The 20,519-nt window shown below is 45.6% G+C and overlaps 1 protein-coding gene across 9 annotated transcripts in view; it reads left to right on the forward strand.

Moving 5' to 3' along the window:
- Positions 1–20,519, forward strand: part of TTLL11 (tubulin tyrosine ligase like 11) — a 264,739-nt gene that overhangs the window by 31,713 nt on the left and 212,507 nt on the right. For all 9 annotated transcript variants that reach the window (XR_004350519.1, XM_032636284.1, XM_032636281.1 and 6 more), the window contains exon 2: positions 17,706–17,802. Coding sequence is in view for 8 of the 9 variants with exons in the window: in XM_032636284.1 (XP_032492175.1) it covers positions 17,706–17,802 (97 nt within the window). In the remaining variant the exon portion in view is untranslated. The remainder of the gene's footprint in view (positions 1–17,705; positions 17,803–20,519) is intronic.

The raw sequence follows: 20,519 nt of genomic DNA on the forward strand, positions 1-20,519 counted from the left end.
TGCCACTCATGAGGTTGAAAATGGAGGCAAATTATTTTACTTCTCTGTTGCATATTCTCCTCATCTGTAAAATGGGTGTGATAACAGTACAAAGCTCCAGGGTTGTAAGGCGTGTTAAATGACTTTGTGAACTGTAGAACTATGCCTGGACACAGAAAATGCTCAGTGCATGTGGTGGTGGCGGTTTCGTTATATCCAAGCCCTTAGCCCAGTAGCTAGCATATAATAGGCACTAAATTAATGTTTGTTGAGTGGATGAATGAATGAATTCGAATTAGAATCTTGGTCTCTTGATTCTTAATCCTACAATATTTCTGCTAATCATTATTCGCAATAGGATACAGATTTTTTCCAAAGCTAATTTTACTGGCCCAGTTTCTTCAGGGTGCACTGGGAAAGCACCAGATTTATAACACTGTGAAAATAGAGAGGTGCTTAAACTGATACCCGAGTGCTTAAAAACCTGCGCTCTGTAGAAGCTGACCGAAAGCAGTGAGTAGGCTGGCTTTGTCTTAATAAACCTTGTCGTTTGATCAGGGTGACATATACTTAATGCAGTTGCCTAATTATCTGGTCATCAGGGAAATACCAGCTGTCATTGCCAGCTGAGCTGGGCCATCAATCTGTTCTGAGTTCATTAAGTAAATTAAAAGGTGTGGCTTAAATACTTAAGTAGAGGAATAACAGCTCTCATCTCAAGGAGCTAGTGAAAGCAGGACTTTTTGCCACAGCTACTGGCTGTGTTGAGCTGTGAAAAATGAAATATGTAGCTTGACAATACAGCTCAACATAAGAGACAGAAGGAGATTCCAAAATTTGATAAAGGATCCTCATATATCCCCCCATCTCCCATCACATTTAGATTGTTATTGCTGATAATTCCTTTTAAAATTCTAAGCAGTAAGGTGGCCTCTAGCTGTGAACTAGCCCATCACTCTTGAACTGGCCCATGTTGAGGGCTTGCAGGTCCTTTCCCACACCTATGGAGAGACAGACGTGTTGATTATTATCAAGCCTTGGGCTGGAGAAATGAATGACCAAAGTCTGCACGCACCTGCTGTATGCTGAGCAGTTTCACATCAAGATTTGTTTTGAGGTTTATAGATTCTGGTTCCACTCAATTCCCCTTCTGTTGCAAGACCCCACAGTCATGCTTTATTCCTCCTCACTGGACTACATGCCATCCGTTCCTCCAGCATCTATTATGTGCCACTCCTTCCCAGGCACTGGGCTAGGCACCTGGAATTCAGAGATGATTAAGATGTTTTTCTTGCCCTGGAGAGACTTCTAAGCATGCTCTCTCATGCTCCCATGCCTTTGCACATAGGGCTCCTCCAGCCTAGACTACCTTCCTGGCTTCTGGGCTTGGCAAGTTCCAGCTCATCTTTCAAGTTTTTACCAAACCACAACTTCCTCCCCAGGAGGATAATTCACACCCTGCTTCATGCTCTCATAGCCCTTCGACGCTCATCTGCTGGAGCATTTGCCACTTTGCACTGTGATTTATTTACAACCTCCAAGGACAGAGGCTGTGCCTTGTTCTTATCTGAATTCCCAGTGCCTGACATCGAGTTGATGCATAAGTTGCACTGATACTTGAATGAAAGACTAAGTTAATAAAAGTGGACAACTATGCTTATGTAAGGTGTGTAGGAGGGTAGAAGTGAGGATGGAGCCATAGAATAAATGTGCTTTTCTAGTATCTCTTTTGCCAGTAGGGGGAGAGATGTGCTTATAAATATCCCATCATGCAAGCCTTTAGGATCAGTGGTCTGAAAGGCCAAAGCTCAGAGGCTCAGGGTCTTTCTGTGTGACTTCTCAAATTTATAAGGAGCCATTTTACTTCAGGTAAGAGTGGGTATGGGACTTCCGTGGTGACACAGTGGTTAAGAATCCGCCTGCCAATGCAGGGGACACGGGTTCGATCCATGGTCCGGGAAGATCCCACATGCCCACGGAGCAACTAAGCCCACGCGCCACAACTTCTGAGCCTGCGCTCTAGAGCCCGCAAGCTATAACTACTGAAGCCTGCATGCTCTAGGGCCCACGTGCCGCAACTACTGAGCCTGTGTGCTGCAACTACTGAAGACCGCACGCCTAGAGCCCGTGCTCTGCAACAAGAGAAGCCACCCCAATGAGAAGCCCGCGCACCTCAACGAAGAGTGGCCCCTGCTCACCGCAACTAGAGAAAGCCCGCGCCTAGCAATGAAGACCCAACGCAGCCAAAAAAAAAAAGAAAGAAAGAAAAGAAAAAAAAAAACCTTACAGTGAAACTCATTGGAACTTGTTTAAAAAAAAAAGTGGGTATTACCTTGATTAACTTGAATCATGTGACCACATGGCAGCCTATTTTCTATTTTTCCCTTGACTACTTTGTCATTCCCTCTTCCTTTTTTAGGGCGTATGGGGGAGGAGTGAGGAGTGGTGGTGATTATTTATTCACAGGTTCAAACCTACAGGAAACACAATTCTGTCCTCTCTGAACACATTTCAGTGCAGTATCGGGGTTGGAGACTTTAGTTATTTGTTCCTGGTACCCACTGTCCAGGACTGCTAGGAAGAGTCCTCTTCCCTCTCTGCTCCTGGACCTTTGCTTTTCTTTCTCAGCAACCACTCCAAAAATGCACTCAGTCTTTCTTCAGTTCTCTCTTTTGTGACTCACGAATTTTCACCTCCTGCTTTGACTTCTCTCTATTCCCACTCCTGTATTTCTAATCCCTTGTAGGATAGTTCCAATTAGATGTACCGTCATCCGTTCGAGCTCACTACTTCTAAAAGTTAGCTGTTTCTCTCCCAGGTGTACTCCCACTTTCATTCACTCTATTCCATCAGTGCCCTACCGGGCACTGAAACCAGGAGGTCAGGGTTAGGACAAGCAGGGGCGCCCAGGTGGAAGGTGCTGTGAGTCAGAGTACTTTAGCAGAGGCATTTCAGCACTCTGGAGAGCTCCTAGCGGGGCCAACTCTCCGACTCCGGCCCCTCCCCTGCACCTTCCCTGAACATAGCAGCCTTCATATACACCTCCTTGTCGCTGGCAACTTATGCCTGTTAAGGGAACCTTATTCATTTCTTCCAGGCTTAGTTCTCTGGGGACTGAAGACTTAACAGGGCTGGATTCTGTCCTTGCTCTATCACTTATTGGATGCACTCCCAGAGACTGAGTTATCTAATTGCTCTGAGCCTCAGTTTCCTCTTCTGTAAAATGGAATGGCAGTATGTCTACCTATTTGAGAGTGCTGTTGTGAGGGTGAATTGAGATAGCACACATAAAGTATGCAGCACATAATATAAATTCAGTAAATTGTAGTTACAATTTTTATTATTATAGAAATTATCGGTACAATTATATTAATTCTTCTTAGTAACGTGTGGTGGTACGACTCAGGGCAGTGGCATGTCTCTGGGAGTTTACAGGCTGGTTTTGTGGGTCAGGAGGAACAAATGAGTTTAGGGGGCAAGTAAGTCCTCTGGGAAACTTCTTTGTCCCTTGGGTACATTATTAAGACAGCAGTGGGTGCTTTAGGGTTAGCCCAAGTCATAGTCGGTTGTTGGAAAAAGAAGAGCAGGCCCTCGCAGATTTACAGAATAGGAAATACCCTGTATGTGGCAAACAGGGAAACAGGCCCAAGAGATCCAGTAATGCCCAAGGCGGCTCAGCAAGTTGGTGTCCACAGACAGGAGGACTGGATCTCCAGCTGCTGGCTGCTCTTTGCTAGGTCTTTGCATATGCTGTTGCTTCCTCCCGTGGGAAATCCTTTCCCTGTCTAGTCTGGCAACTTCTCTCTTTCTCACCAAGAGTCAGCTCTCTGAGCCTCAGTTGCCTGCTCTGTGAAATGGGATACACTGCTATTCACCAGGTTGTGTGGAGATTAAAAGTGACAGTGTGAGGAAGGGGCTTAGCGCTGACACAGGCATATCGTAGATGCTGTGTAAGATGTGGCTGTAGGCACTACAATGATCTGTTCACGGGTCGGACTCAGCCGCTGCACTACGAGCTCCCTGAAGGTAAGGACTGCATCCTTTGTCTTCTTGTTTTCACTCTCCCACTTTGTCTCCTACCACTAACCCTCTGCTCCCACAATGTGGCACCTCTCAGCATCCCCTGAGTGTGTCACCTGGCTCAAAGGCATGACTTACTTGTATGTTGAATGAATTGATGTTTCAGCTAGACATGGTGCCTTTAGACCGGCTTTCTGGTGGGAGTTGCCATTGTGGAAAGTATTGAACTGGCCTGGGTAGCTGGTCAACTGGGGATGAGCAGCCCTAAGAACTGTCAGGAGCGACTTTGGGAAAAGTTTGGTATCCCAGGTGGGAGGAAGTGCTGCTGGAATGTGCTGCTGGAATCAGCAGACCTGATTTGCTTTGTTTCCATTCCAGTTAATAAACACATTTGAAGTTTTGATGTGGAAGAGACTGGGTAGTCTGAGGCCTGGTGGTGAATTGATATCATTTGCTCACAGTGAAGGAGTAGCCAGCAGGGAGATTGCGATGGAGAATTTTGCAAAGCATAATGGAGTTAATTTATAATTGTTATTGGAGCTCTTTTCCATCGGCTGAATTATGATGGGACGGAGGAAGAGTCATTAGTGTGGTTATTTTGTTGTTTGTGTCACCCTTTTGAATTGGAAAGTGGAAGAAGAAAATCATGCTAAATTGGTATCTGATCTTTTCAGAGCTATTTGCTAAATAAACTGGAATTTTAATTAAAACTGCAAGCCAAGAAGTAAATCACTTTAGAAGTTTGTGAAGTTTTTCTTTTTCCTTTGCCTAATATAATTACCGCTAATAAAGGTTCTTTACGGGTGGGAAATCAGACACCAGAATAAATAACTGGAGGAGGTTGCTATGGGGCAAGGAAATTATGAAAGGGCCAAGGTTGTCGTCTCCTCCTGCTAACATGGGCCATTTTTCTGTGGTTAAGTTGTTTGGTAACCTTTTTTTTTGCGGTACGTGGGCCTCTCGCTGTTGTGGCCTCTCCCGTTGCGGAGCACAGGCTCCGGACGCGCAGGCTCAGCGGCCATGGCTCACGGGCCCAGCCGCTCCGCGGCATGTGGGATCTTCCCAGACCGGGGCACGAACCCGTGTCCCCTGCATCAGCAGGCGGACTCTCAACCATTGCGCCACCAGGGAAGCCCCATGGTAACCATTTTGATCTCATTAAAAGTATTATGATCAGAAGCAGAAGCAAAGGTGGACGACAGCCCTCACTGCAGCTCCTCCAGCTTTAATTCATGTGCGTCAATTATAATGAATGGATTTAATAAAAAATACAACATGCTTTGGTGATTAACTCAGCGAACAACACATGGCACGCTTACCGGGAGTATCATATTTGCAGTAACAAAGCAGTGAACAGGAAAAGAAACTTCATAGATCACAAGAATTGCTGCTTCCCAGCAGAAGGTTGTTAATTACTTATCCCCTTGCTGTATTTATTGGCTCTATTAGAGGATGAGTAATTATCGTCTTCCCCGGAAACCCACTGGAGCCAGACGGCACCTCTTTAAAGTAGAAGTCTCCCCAGAGTGCTAGTTATCCCTGCGGGATCCTCTCCAGTCAGAGTCTCCAACGACCAGGAGCGCGGAGTGGGTGAGACAGGAATGTCAGCCCACGCGGGCACAGGACACGGGTCTCCTTCAAAGTGCAGGGGCTGTCAGAGCAGTTCTCCCTCTTAGAAACGCTGACGTGCTCTCACTCCCCCGTGCCTTCCCCCTCCCCTACTTCCAGAGCATCCTTTTTCTCTCGGCTGGGTCATCCCCCCACCCCATCCCCTTTCTCCCAGCCTTGGCTCCCTCTCGGGTCTGGCTGCCCTCGGTCTCTCTCCACCTCCCCTCCGTTCTCCCTCCTAGCAGGGTCTGCACAGCCCTGCTTGAGCACTTCCTGGGCTCTCTTCCACCTGCAGAATCGAGTTCAAGCTCCTCAGCCTGCCCTGTGAGCCCCTCACGATCAGTTGGGCCGTGTGGACCTCTCCAGCTCTGTCTCTCTACTGACCCTGGGCTGCGGACACTCTGCGCTCTCCCAGACGCCCTCCCTGGCACGCACTTCTCTTTCTCTTCGTCTCTGCCTGGCAACAACAACAACTTCACACCCAGCTCAAATGGACCCTCCTTGGTTAAACTTCCCTCACCTGGAGCAGGGGCAGTTGCTCCTTCTGGGCTCTGACACAGCACTTTGTCACATAGAACGTGTTTATCCGTTACCGATCTGCCTTTACCCGCAGGCTGGCTCCCGCATTCCTGGAGCTATGTCTGATTCACTGTTGTTTTTCAAGAAGCGGATTTGTGCAGGGCCAGCCTCTGCTTTCTCTATCATCGGGGAAGACTGGGGACTCTTCCTCTCTGCCCTTCTCACCAAGGGACTTAATTAGGTGACGAACAATCTAAGCAGCCCGCTCTCAATATTCTAAATTGGATTAATTTAGCTCCTGCTATGTGCCAGGCTGTTCACAAGCATCCTTTCACTTACGGGGTTGTTTTTCGTCTTTACCATACCTCCTGTGAGGGAGGGTTTGCTAGTCCTCTCGCAGGTGATGAAACTAAGGCCCTTGGTAGCTACCAGGCCTGAGATTTGAATCCAGATTCCTGAACTCGAGTCAAGGAGCTTTTGTGCATGTACAGGCTTTCACTAGAGTTAGATGCACACACAGGAAGGCCTGCATGGCTCTAAATGCTCCGAGTTAACGTATGCACGTTTAACCTTGGGCTAGTCCTAGAGAACACTGTCCACCAGCTCCTTTGGGTAATATCTTACCAGCCAATATGTATGGGAAAGGGTGATGGGAAAGGATGGAAGAAAAGAAGGAAACTAGCTTTTGAAAAACACCTACTGTGTGCCAGGCATTGTGTGCCAGGCACAGTGCTAAACGCATTATTAATCCATCTAATAACCCAATCACATTGCCATGATTGTTCCCACTGAGGAAACAGGCTTGGAGCTGCCCCACGTGTGGGCTTTCCCCGCAGCCCCATCCAAAGATGCTGCCATCGGGAAGCTGGCAGGTCCCTCACCAGCACGGGGAGGCCTTTTCTCATCAGCCACATTTTCCACTGGCAGGAGGGAGCCTGGAATCTCCCCGTGGCCCCTCAGTTGGGTCTCTTGTCGTCTGTCTGGGAGGAGAGCGATGCTGTTAGCTGGGATGTGAGCAGCAGAGAAGAGGACTGAGCGGGTCTCCCTCTCTCAGGCTCAAAAGGGGCTCCCCTTCTTTTGATACACTCATACTTGGCAAATAGAGCCGTGTTCCATCTGGGCACACCCTTCAGGATCTGGTGGGTTTCCACCAGAATTTTCACCATCGGCTTGCTTTCTCGATTGAAGAAAAGAGTGCTAAATTTTCAATCCATCCTTGAAGGGCAATTGCTCAGTCCTTTCATTGTCTTAACTGGCCTTCTTTGGACCCTTCTGTGCTCCATTCTTCCTTGAAGTGTTAATCACAACTCATTTTTTAATAGATGTATGTGCTCAGTTGTTTGTCATAGATTAATCCATCTATCCATCCATCCAGCATAGTGGAGTTGAAAGAGCACAATCTTTGGAAATAGACCAACGTGGCTTCAGATTCTGGGTTTGCCACTTATTAGCAATGGGATTGTATTTTTTCATGTCAAAATGGAGGCATATATGTAAGATACCTGGCACATAATTAAGTGCTCAATAAACAGTAAGTATTATATTCATTGTAAGGTTATACGAGTCTTAACTTCATTCTCCGAATGCTTCCTTTCTCTTGGACCCTGTTCTAAAACTGGAATGGTGTATTCATTATCTATTGCTGTGTAACAAAGTTCCCCCAATTCAGCATCTTACAGTAACACACATCTACGTCACACAGTTTCTGAGGGTTAGGAATCTGAGAGTGGCTTAAAGGGGTTCTGGCTCAGAGCCTCTCATGAAGCTGTAATCAAGCTGTCAGCCAGAACCATATTCTCTGAAGACTTGACTGAGGCTGAAGGATCCAATTAGCTCACTCACATGGCTGTTGGCAGGAGGCTTCTTTTGGGCTGCGTTTTGGGTCTTCATTGCTGCGCGCAGGCTTTCTCTAGTTGTGGTCAGTGGGGGCTACTCTTCGTTGTGGAGTGCGGGCTTCTCACTGCAGTGGCCTCTCTTGTTGCGGAGCACGGGCTCCAGTAGTTGTGGCCAGTGGGCTCTAGAGCGCAGGCTTAGTAGTTGTGGCGCACCGGCTTAGTTGCTCCGAGGCATGTGGGATCTTCCCGGACCAGGGCTCGAACCATTGTCCTGTGCGCTGGCAGACGGATTCTTAACCACTGTGCCACCAGGGAAGCCCTGGCAGGAGGCTTTGATTTCTTACCTCTCCCTGGGCTTCCTCAAAGTGAGTGATAATGAGAAAGAGAAGAATAGGAGAGAGAGACAGAGAGACAGAGATCGAGAGAGAGAGAGAGGAGGGCACAGTCTTTGTATAAAGATGCGCTTCGGAAGTGACATTCCCTTACTTCTGCTGTTGCTACTGGTCACATAGATCAAGCCTGTGATGTTGTGGGAGGAGACTACACAGGGTATGAATTCCAGGAGGCAGGGATCAGTGGAGACCATCTTAGAGGCTGCTTCCCACCAGTGGGTAGGTTGGGGAGAGGGTAGAAAGAAGGGTAAAATGTCTCTACCCTGAAGCATTATGCTGTTGGGTGGGGAGGCAGTCATGTAAACATAAACACCCTACAAGGCAGCGGCTGGACCACAGGCATCCACAAAGTGCAGAGAAATCTATTAACTCTGCTTAAAGGCATCGTGGAAGGTTTCCCAAGTACAGGTCCACTGTGGTGTTGGTGCTCTTATTCAAGAGCTGTCCTAATGATGCTTGATATTTGGTTGGCATCTTTTTTATTGACGTTACTCATTGGGGTGATTTCCTTGGACATTAAAAATAATAACTATCCCCATATAACAGCAACTGACTGTTTACAAAGTCCTTTCCCAGGCATTACCTCAGTCTACATAACAGCCCAGGGAAGTAGACAGGTTTTATTGGGGCCATTTTCCTCCATTGTAGATGAGCTGCTGAGGCTTAGAGGGGCAAGGTCAGCATGTCAAAGTCTCTGGGAGGGGTGTGGTGGGTGAGGGGCTTGAGCCAGGGTCTTCCTAGTCCAAGCGTGTTGCTCTGGCTGCTACACCTTCCTTGTGTCCCCCTCCCCTGAGTGTTTGGGGCCCCTCATTTTAAAGCAGTAGCTTGGGTCATTTCCCCCCGAAGAAGCTTTACACATATGTTTGCCCATATCAAAGCTTATTTGCCACTTTTATGCCCAGTCACTTGAAAGGTTTTCTGTTCACGAAGAAGCATTATGAAGCAAATCGTTCCCAAAGTATAGAAACGTGAATTGTGCTTTCATCAGCATTCACTGTGAAATTGCATTTTACAAAAATCCCTCGGGAGGGTTTGAACTTGCTCTTTGAGCTGTTAGAAGAGTGACCAGCATATCGGTTCCTCAAGCACAAATATGCTCAAAGGACGTATGCTCAAGTTCTCATTAGAACTTGGCTATTTTGCAAGGTTTTTCTCTTTTTTTTTTAGTCCTTCTGGGCCAGAGGGAAAAGGATTTTGGGTCCACACAGCTATATGCACTAGGGGAAGAACTTCCTTTGTGGCACAGATGGTGGCATGTGGGGTGCAGGGTAGGTTAGTTACTATAGTCCATGAGTGACAAATGACCACCGTAGCGATCAGTTCAAGACCAGTTGTGTACGGTGGTTAAGAGCCTGGGCCTTAGGGACAGACAGACATGGATTTGCTCCTGACTCTGCGCCTACCAGCTCTGTGTCCTTGGGAGAGTTATTTAATCTCTCCAAACTTTGGTTTCTTCATCTGTAAGTAGGTTAATAGGAAACCCCTTCTCATGAGGTTGTTGTGAGGATTAAATGAGGTAATATATATAAAGAGTTTAACATAGACACGGAAATAATGCGAGACATGGAAATAAGCATCGCCTAAATGCTAACTTTAATGATGATGGTGATGAAAGTGTATTTGAGTAGCTGCTGTTCACAGGTCCATTTATTCAAGTGTTCGTTCATGAAACACGCTGCAGGTGTTGCTAACAATGGTGTCTATGAACAACTAGGGGCTTCAGGGAGTCTTTGAATTCTCCTAAAATCACATGGAAAATTTTGTGCGTATGTGTGTTTTCCTGGAGAGGATCTCAAAGTGATTCTTGACCTCACAAAGGTTAAAAATAAAGTCTCTGGCTTGGTGTTAGAGATACACAAGTTTAGGAAGGTGTCTTCATTTTCAAAGAGTCCACGAGTGGGAAAGCAGACAGAGTGACAGACAAGCTGCTGCTGAATGACCTGTGAAGGGTGTAAGTGATGGAGGCCCCAGAGAAGGGAGAGCTGGCGAGACAGCTTCATGGATGGTCCAGCTGAGTCAGAAGATCCCAGGTGAAAGGAATGGCATGCAGAAACCCAGGCCACAAAACAGAAAAGTGCTGTACGCTTGATGTCAAAAGTAGTCTGGCAGTAACAGTGCAAGTGCCCGAGGTGTCCATGGCCCAACCTGGAGCAAACGGGGTGGCAGAGGGGAGTTTGGGAAGTGTCTTTGAGACCAGGCTTGGAGCTTTGATGTGGGAAGAGTTGTAAGCGAAAGAGTAACATGGTCAGAGCTTTAAAAAAAACACCCCTCTGGGTGTTGAGTAGACAGGAAGGGGAGACTTGGCGCATGCGGGGAGGGGGAGGGTTGAGCAGGAGGCTGGTGTGGTCCTCATCCCAGTGAGAAGGGGGGCCCCGAATTAAGGCACTGGAGATTAAGGAAGGAGAGGAAACTTAGAAATAAATGAGGAGATAAACCAGAGGACTTGCTGACCAGCGGGATACTGGGGAGGAAGAGGGCATCAGAAGGGTTCTCAGGATTATGCTTCTCATTTTCCTTGGGCCTAAAGCTCTCTCTGGATGCCTGGTTAGACATCACTGGGGACCTGAGACAGTATGTCCAATGGTTGTGGTCCTGGAAATTTGTAGTGTTATGAGGGACATAAGGGTTACACATGAAATACTTAACAGTGCAGGCAAATTATAAGCATGGTACGACGTGCTGAAGGGGTCAGCAAGGTGATCACTGAGGACTGCAGTGGCTCCGAAGCTCTCCATGTCATCACGTCTAAGTTCCCATCTTGCTTGACCGCCCAGCCACATTCACACTGTTCCCCTTGCCTTTTAGGGCTCATGCTTGCGCTCTCTCTCTGGTCCGTCTTACTCAGTCTGCCCAGCGAGTCATCCTCTTCCCCCAGGACCGACCTACTGTTCCACGGGGCACTGGGGTACAGGCCCGCGTGGGCGGCCTCTGCCTCAGTCTTCAGCCCCGTCCCACACTCCTTTCCTCTCGTCTGCTGTGCCCCAGCCGCCTTGACCTTCCTGCAGGGTTTCCAGTGGGCTCCGCTAAGTCCTGCGTCTGGGCTTTCACACGCTTGTTCTCTCTGCCTGGAACACTCTTCCTCCTCACCCTGTACCTGATCTTCCTTCCAACCTCGGCTCTAATAGCCCTTTCCCAGGAACGAAGTGACCATTTAATTTGTTGCCCGAACTGGGATACATTGGTGCTATTAATGTTGACACCGGCACAACGGGCATCGGCTGGAGCTGCCCGGGGCTGGTGGACACGTGGTCTCCTGACTCAGGGGGCCCTTCTCTGACTTCCCGGATGTGCTCAGTCCCCTGGGCTCTCCTTGCTCTCCGGGCCTCATCTCACTGCCCTCACCGGGCTTTGTAGTGATACACTGGTGTGACTTGGACTCAACCCTTTCTGCCCGTGGACTGTGCGCTGCGTGAAGACAGACGTGTTCCCGTGTGTCTTTGGCACCTGAGACACATTGTGCCACTAAGGAGCTTCCTCACACTTACTGAGTAAAACACGTAATGTTGAACTCAGGTTTGTATTGTTCTGTGGCGCATACAAAGCACTTTCATTTCCATTACCTCGTTTGGTCCCTGTTACTACCCGGTGGTTTCCTCATCTCAGTGTACCAAGGACACAGAGGTCCTGGTTACTTAAGCTCTCATAGATAGTAAGTGAACAGAGACAAGTCTAGAACTCTCAGGTCTTCTGACCCCAAATCCAGGGCTTTTTCCAAAAGGGTTTGAAGAAGAGAAAAGGAAAGATGATTCCAAGACTTAGAACCCAGGTAACTGGGAGGATGGTGGTGAACTTGAGAAAAATGGGGACTGGGGAGTCTTAGAAGCACTTGTCAATTTTCAATTGCCCCGTGAAAATCCACGCAGCATTCCAGGCTCCAGAGAGCTCAGAATAGAGCCGTGAATGGCCCCTTAGCCTGGGGGGCGGGGTGTAAGCCAGAGAGTTTTGTCGTCGCTGTTGTTTTACTGTAAAATATACATAACATAAAATTCACCATCTTAACCGTCTTTAAGTGTACAGTTCAGTGGCGTTAAATACACGTTGCTGTGCAACCGTCACTACCATCCATCTCCAGAGCATCTTCATCTTCTCAGACTGAAACCCTGTGCACGTTAAACAATAGCTCCCCATCTTCCCTCCCCGCAGCCGCTGGAAACCACCATCTACTTTGTCTTTGTGAATTTGACTCCTCCAGTTACCTCACAGAAATGGAATCATACAACATTTGTCCTTTTGTGTTTGGCTTACTTGACTTAGCATGATGTCTTCGGGGTTCATCTATGTTGTAGCGGGTGTTAAAACTTCATTCCTTCTTAAGGCTGAGTGATAGTACAGTGTGTGTGTACTCCACGTTTTCTTTACCTATTGATGGATAATCAGTGGACACTTGGGCTGTTTCTACTTTTTGGCTATTGTGAACAATGCTGCCGTGGACATTTGTGTACCAACATCTGTTTGAATCCCTGTTTTCAGTTCTTTGGGGTATATACCCAGAAGAGGAATCGCTGGGTCATGTGATAATTTTTGTTTTCCACAGTGGTTTTTAACATTACCAATGCACAAGGGTTCCAATTTCTCTACATCCTCATCAGCACTTGTTATTTCCTTTTTATTATTATTTTTATAATAGTCTTCCTAATGGGTGTGAAGTGGTTTTGATTTGCATTTTCCTAATAATTAGTGATGTTGAGTATCTTTTCATGTGGTTATTAGCCATCTGTATATCTTCTTTGCAGAAATGTCTATTTAAGTCCTTTGCCCTTTTTTTTTTTTTTTTTTTTTTTTTGCGGTACGCGGGCCTCTCACTGTCGCGGCCTCTCCCGTTGCGGAGCACAGGCTCCGGACGTGCAGGCTCAGCGGCCACGGCCTATGGGCCCAGCTGCTCCACGGCACGTGGGATCTTCCCGGACCGGGGCGCGAACCCATGTACCCTGCATCGGCAGGCCGACTCTCAACCACTGCACCACCAGGGAGGCCCCTTTTGCCCATTTTTTAACTGGGTTGTTTTTGTTGAGTTGTAGTTTTTAAAATATATTCAGAATATTAATCCCTTATCAGATGTATGATTTTCAAATGTTTTCTCCCATTCCATGGGTTGCCTTTTTATTCTGTTGACAGTGTCCTTTGATGCAAAAATTTTAATTCTGATGAAGTTCAATTTATTTATTTTTTTCTTTTGTTGTCTGTACTTTTGTTGTCATGTCCAAGAAATCATTGCCAAGTCCAATGTCATGAAAATTATCCCCTATATTTTCTTCTAAGAGTTTCATAGTTTTAGCTTTTATGATTAGGTCTTTGACCCACTTTGAGTTAATTTTTGTATATGGTGTATGGTAAGGGTCCAACTTCAACTTTTTGTATGTGGATGTCCAACTTTCCCAACACCAACTGTTGAAAAGACTGTCTTTCCCCCATTGAATAGTCTTGTTATCCTTGTTGAAAAATCATTTGACCATATATGTGAGAGTTTATTTCTGGGTTCTCTATCTTATTCCATTAGTCTATATGTCTGTCTTTACGTCAGTATCATACTGTTTTTTAAAAGTTATTTTTATCATTTTTTGTTTGTTTGTTTGTTTTTTGTGGTACGCGGGCCTCTCACTGTTGTGGCCTCTCCCATTGCGGAGCACAAGCTCTGGACGCACAGGCTTAGCGGCCATGGCTCATGGACCCAGCCGCTCCGTGGCATGTGGGATCTTCCCGGACCAGGGCACGAACCCGTGTCCCCTGCATCGGCAGGCGGACTCTCAACCACTGCGCCACCAGGGAAGCCCTGTTTTTATCATTTTTGATTTAGAGATGATTTAGAGATGCTTTAAGTTCACAGCAAAATAGAGCAGAAGGAACAGAGATTTTTTTCCCCTTATAATCACTACCCTCACGTATGCACTATCAAAAAAACAGTACACTAAAATGGTACATTTGTTAAAGTCAATGAACCTACATTGCAGATTCTTATCACCCGAAGTTCATAGTTCATTAGTGTTCACTTTTGGTGGTGTACCTTCTATGGGTTTAGACAAATGTATAATGACATGTATTCACCATTATGGTATCATACAGAGTAGTTTCACTCCCCTAAAAATCGCCTGTGCTTTACCTATTTATTCCTCCCTCTCTCCTAACCCCTGGCAACCACTGATCCTTGTACTGTCTCTGTAGTTTTGCCTTTTCCAGAATGTCATATAATTGGAATCATACAGTACGTAGCCTTTTCAGATGGGCTTCTTTCACTTACTAATACGCATTTAAGATTTCTCCGTGTCTTTTCGTGGCTTGATCATTTCTTTTTAGTGCTGAATAAAATTGCATTGTCTGGCTGTTCCACAGTTTATTTATTCATTCACTTACTGAAGGACATCTTGGTTGCCTCCAAGTCTTGGCAGTTATGGATAAAGCTGCTGTAAACATTTGCGTGGAGGATTTTTTGTGGACATACGTTTTTAACTAATTTGAGTAAATGCCAAGGAGCACAATTGCTGGACCACACGGTAAGAGTATGTTTAGTTCTGGAAGAAACTGCCAAACTGTCTTCCAAAGTAGCTGCACCATTTTGCATTCCCACCAGCAACGGACGAGAGTTCCTGTTGCTCCACATCCTCTTCAGCGCTTGGTGTTGTTAGTGTTTTGGATTTTGGCCATTCTAAGGTGTGTAGTGGTATCTCATTGTTATCTTATGCACTGTTTTGATTACTGTAGCTTTGTTATAAGTTTTGGCATCAGGAAGTGTGACATTTCCAAGATTGTTTTGGCTATTTGGGATCCCTTGATATTCCATATGAATTTTAGGATGGATTTTTCTATTTCTGCAAGAAAAAAAAAAACCGGTCACTGGAATTTTGGTAGGGATTGCATTGACTCTATATATCACGTTGAGTAGTGTTGACATCTTAATAATATGAAATCCAATCCTTGAACATGAGATATCTTTCCATTTATGTGTGTCTTTCATTTCTTTTGGCATCATTTTGTAATTTTCAGTGTACAGGTCTTTGCCTCCTTGGTTAATTCCTAAGTATTTTATTCTTTTTGATGCTATTGTAAATTGAATTGTTCTCTTAATTTCCTTTTTGGACTGTTCATGGTCAATATATAGAAAAATAACTGATTTTTTGGTATTGATTTTGTATCCAGCAATTTTGCTGAATTCATTGATTATTTCTAACGTGTGTGTGTGTGTGTGTGAGCTTTAGGATTTTCTATATATAAGATCATGTCATCTGCAAACATAATTTTACTTCTTCCTTTCCAATTTGGATGCTTCTTACTTCTTTCTCTTGCCTGTTGCTCTGGCTAGAACTTCCAATACTGTGTTGTACAGAAGTGGCAAAAGTGAGTAGCCCTGTCTCATTCCTGATATTAGGGGCAAAGCTTTCAGTTTTTCACCATTGAGCGTGATGTTAGCTGTTTAAGCAGTTTTTAAAAAGATCTTAAAAAGACGTGGGGTTATGAAGTCCTGGGACCTACTTAAAATTGTGTTTCTCTGTGTTCTCAGTACCTAGCCCAGTGCCTGGCACAAAGAAATTACCGAATAAATTGATTTAGAAAAAGATAGTTTCTCAAAACTGAATGAGCTAAGGGCTCTGAATGAAAGGTTGATTTAGGAATCATGGAAGTGCCAGGAACTGAAAGGAGATCATAAGGGTGATAAGGAGTCCTCAGTAATCCACTGACGTGGAGCACGTGTTGCTCCTGCAGTGTGGGCAGCAAAGCCGCTTGGATCTTAGTAAACTTTGCTTGGATAGTCTGCTTTTTAGAGGAACCTCCCTGGTTAAGTTATTTTTTCCTCCTCTGTATTAGCACTTAATAGATGGAAGTTGTTAATGCTAATAGAGTGTGTACTATATGTCTCACTTTGGCACAGTTTTGAAATAATGTGAATGATTTAAAGGCCTTCAGCCTGTTTGCCTTCATTTTAATTTGGAATCGTTGGAAAGCATTGAGTCACCACCATTTCATTGGTAATGCTGTGTTCTCTCACTGGAACTTAGCCCTCTCAACTTGGAGCAGATAAAAATTCTGATTAACTATAGTCTTAGGACGGGAAAATTGGATGATTTTGTTTAATGTGTTGACATTTCTCTTCATTTGGACTTTTAACAAGCAGGTTCTAAATATGAAATAACGTGTCCTCACTCTTTTCCCTTAAGGAGGGTCATCTGAGTTACGCATTTTAAAAATACATTGTGTAAGTGCAGAACTTGTTGAGCGGCAGCAAGATGTAGTAGAAAGAGCAGGCCCTTTGGTCTCAGCGAGGGATTTTCTGGTTGCAAGTAACTGAAACCCTATAGTTTGTGCAAAGGAGATGCATTCTGTGGGTATGAGGCTGCCTTACAGGATCCAAGGACAGAAGGGACAGCCGGGCTCGGAAGGGTCTGGGCCGAGGACCTAGAAGCCCTGGGAACTGAGGCCACTCAGTCTGTGTTGCCAGGGCCACATGGCCTCATCTCTGCTTTTCTCTCTGCACCTGCTCCTTTCTCCTCTCTCAGCAGCCTGGCTGCCTCTGCTTCTCTGTCAGGCTGTGCACACAGCCAAGCACAGCTGCCCTGCTCTGGCTTTTGATCACTTCCAGTGCAAGGGCCAGCAGAGGCTGCCGGGCATCTCTGATTTCCATATTCCTGGAAGAGAGAACCTGGTTATCTCATCGTGAGTCAGAGGACCATTCCTGGTTTGTTCATTCATTCATTCAAAAAGTCTTTGTTGAATGCCAGGAACCGTTTTAGGCACTGGGGAATATATCCTGCCCTTGTGGACTGTGTGTGTGTATGTATATGTGTGTATGTGTGTGTGTGTGTGTGTGTGTGTGTGTGTGTGTGTGTGTGTGTAAGAGACAGAGGAAGAGAGAGAAAGCGATAGAAAGAGATTGTGAAAGCTCGTTCTGGGGGGACTGGTTTGAATGTTGTGGTCTTCAGTTAAAGAGAAGTATGGTTTGGAATTCAGCCCTGCATTCAGTTCTTGACTTTTCCCATTTCCAGCTCTGTGCAGCCTTGGGCATGTTACATTACCCCTCTCAGCCCCAATTTTCTCATCAGTGAAATGCGCATCATGCTTTCTAGGATGGTTATGAGGATTCTAACAAAAGGGTGCCTCTACGGTCACTAGTACAGTGCCCGCCACGCAGAATCAGAACTCTGCCTCTCAGTGGTTGTGACCCTGAGACAGTTACTCAGCCTGTCTTAATCTGTTTCTTCCCCTGCAACATGGGAAAGAAGGTCAGCAACTTCACATGCTTATTATGAGCATTAAATCATGTGATGTGTGCCAGGCCGCTGGGAGTTTGTACAGAAGAGACCCTCGGTGCCGGAGCTGCGCTTCTTGTTCCCGTCATTCATCACATTTCCCCTCTTTCTTCTAGTTCCCATTTGGCCGACGCTTGCCTTGTGACATCTACTGGCATGGAGTTTCATTTCACGACAGTGACATATTCTCCGGTCTAGTGAACAAGTTTCCAGGTATCCACTGTTATTGTTGGCATTTAAAAACGTTTCCAGGGCTGAGCCTCAGGGTACGCTCTTCGACAAAAACATAACAGTGTTTTGACATCAAACTGGAGGGCTCTTAATTGGGAATGACTGCCTACACGCTGCCTCAGTGCCGTGACCTTGGGAGGCAAGGTGATCAGGACTTAACTCACCAAGGGTTTTAAGACTGGAGGTTCCAAAACGTAAAAAGACAGGCTCTTCCGGTCTAATTCCACCGGCAGAAGAACATGACTTTCACCTTTTGGATTTCAGATATAATATGGGAGCGTCACGAGGGGACTATATTCTCAAAAGGCAAAAAAAAAAAAAAAAAAAAAAAAAATCCATTTGCACTCACCATAGTTTCTGGAACATTTCAATGACTCAGTGAACGTGGACTCTGAATCCATCTACGTGTGTGGCTTGCCCAGGTAAACCGTGAGGTCCTGGGAGGGGCCGTGCCTCCTACACTTCTGGATGTTCCCACGGCTCCTGCAGTCCTTCCAGGCACACCGAGGCCCTCCATAACTGCTGTCTCACCTACTGATGGCAAATCGGAGGCAGCCCTAGTTTTATGCCCATTGGAGGGAAAGGAGAAAGCAGGACCTTAAAGCAATAAAATGAACCGTTTCCCCTACAGAGTTAGTCTAACATTAATAAAAGCTGCATGTTGCACTAAAATAATAAACAAACAAAATAAAATAGACCATTTCAATTTCTATTTAATATGCGGGAGACAGAAAACAGAAGTACTAAAATTCTGGGACAGTATCACAGAAATGGGGTTCGCAGCTTCCATTTTCTTTAAGTATCCTATTTGCAGGTACCATTTTAAAATCGACATACACCAGTCTCCATACTGGGAACAGGAGCTGCGAACTGCCTCTGCCTTTAACCTGAAGGCATTGTCTAGTGACACTATTGTTTAGTGAGACTGCAAGGGGGGCTCGGTGCCACCTAGGTGTCCCAGCCAACACTCTGAGATGCCCCTTCACTCCACTCCCAGCCTCCGCCCTATCATATACCTTTCCGTTTTACTATTAATCTCTACCACCCTCTTCTACTATGATTACTATTCATTATTTTGAATGGCTAAGTGAAGAGGCTGGTTAAGTTAAGTGGGCATGTGTAGGGAGAAGGGGACATTTGGTTAATCTGGGTATGGTCCCAGCCAAAGGGGTCCCACTTATTTTCAGAAGTTTTAACATAACGGGCACAAACCATATAGGATACAATAATATATAATTTTTAAAAAGCACACCACCACGAATCCCATCCCTCATTTAACAAAACCACAAGGTGAATATTTCTAGAATTTCTCCCAAACCTTAACCATGTTTATGTATCACTTTTACGTAGTTGCAGCCAGAGTGTAGTTGTTTTCTCTAGTTGTTTCATTTATGCTTATTTTTAAGAGGAGGATCAACTTATTCTTTTTTTTTGGAATTCCATGCCACATCTTTAAGAAAATACCTCTCACAAAACCCAATAGCCATACGTTATACATTGGCAAGTTATGCCATGTCCACTAGCGGGTTTTTCAACTAAGCAAACAGACCACCATGGGCCACTTGGCTCAGCTTTACTTACAAGGATACAGGACAGGAAACACAGCTTGCCAGTCAGTCAGTGTCAGACATTTCTTCTCAGTGGCGTCATGGCAAGGGTTCCAGAGCTAGTCTTTGGCTCCGTAAGTGAAAGCTCAGGTGCAAAGAGACAAGATCCACATTGGTGGATGTGGGTCTACCTTGACTTAGAAACCCTGTAGGAGCCAATAGCTCACATAGGTCCTCCACAGCACAGCTTCCAGGGTCCCCACCAGGGTCATGCTAAGTTACAAGATTCACTACACTCAGGAAAGCCCGGAGCTGTGGCTCCCTACCAGGTATTTATGCAAGATGACAATAAGGGATCGTTTTAACCATATGCTTTGTTGTCTAGTCACACAGCTAACTTTCTCCCTTTATTGGTTTCCTGGGGAACAGAGCTAGAAAATTAACCCAAGGTCAGATTGGTTCTTAGAGGAGAAAGTGTTTTGTCAGAGAATAAGGAGGACTCTTGCAGCCAGGGTCCTTGCACAGTTTAAAGGGATAGCTATTATTTTCTCTGTCTTGCTGCTCATAAAAGATGACGTTTGATGCCACTAAAAGAACTTATTGGGAGAACATAATTTGGAAGAGAACAACTCTTTGAATATGGACAGAGTTCCCAAGACATGAATTATCAAATGAGGCTCCACTGACATGTTCCCTATTTGCTCACGCCTCATCTGGTGGCCGAGAGTAGGAAGGAAGGAGTCGCTATAGCTCTACATTTGGGACGCAAATAGAAATACAGAAAAAAATACACTCAAAGGGCTAGTTTCATTAAAGGTGATATAAGAATATTCATTCTGAAGAAGCACATTTGCCCCATCTCATGTTCCATGTGCCAGTGATAGGTACGTACAATTTTCCACTTTACTAACAGCAATTAATTAGCTCCAATGACAAAGCAGGCCTGTAGGCAGTGGGCCAGGGCCGCTACACTCTGCCCTGTGAAAGACAACAATCCTTAGTGATGGGGTGATTCCAGAATGGTCTGTCCTTTGGCTCCAGTTGGTGTCCATGCTTATCTTCTGTCTGTGATGTATCCCATTATTCTGAAGATGCATTTTGTATGCATTGTGTATTACTTAGAGCAAGTTCTAGTGGACGTGCCAGGCAAGG

This window comes from Phocoena sinus, chromosome 6 (assembly GCF_008692025.1).
Source record: "Phocoena sinus isolate mPhoSin1 chromosome 6, mPhoSin1.pri, whole genome shotgun sequence".
In the NCBI taxonomy this organism is placed as follows: domain Eukaryota; kingdom Metazoa; phylum Chordata; class Mammalia; order Artiodactyla; family Phocoenidae; genus Phocoena; species Phocoena sinus.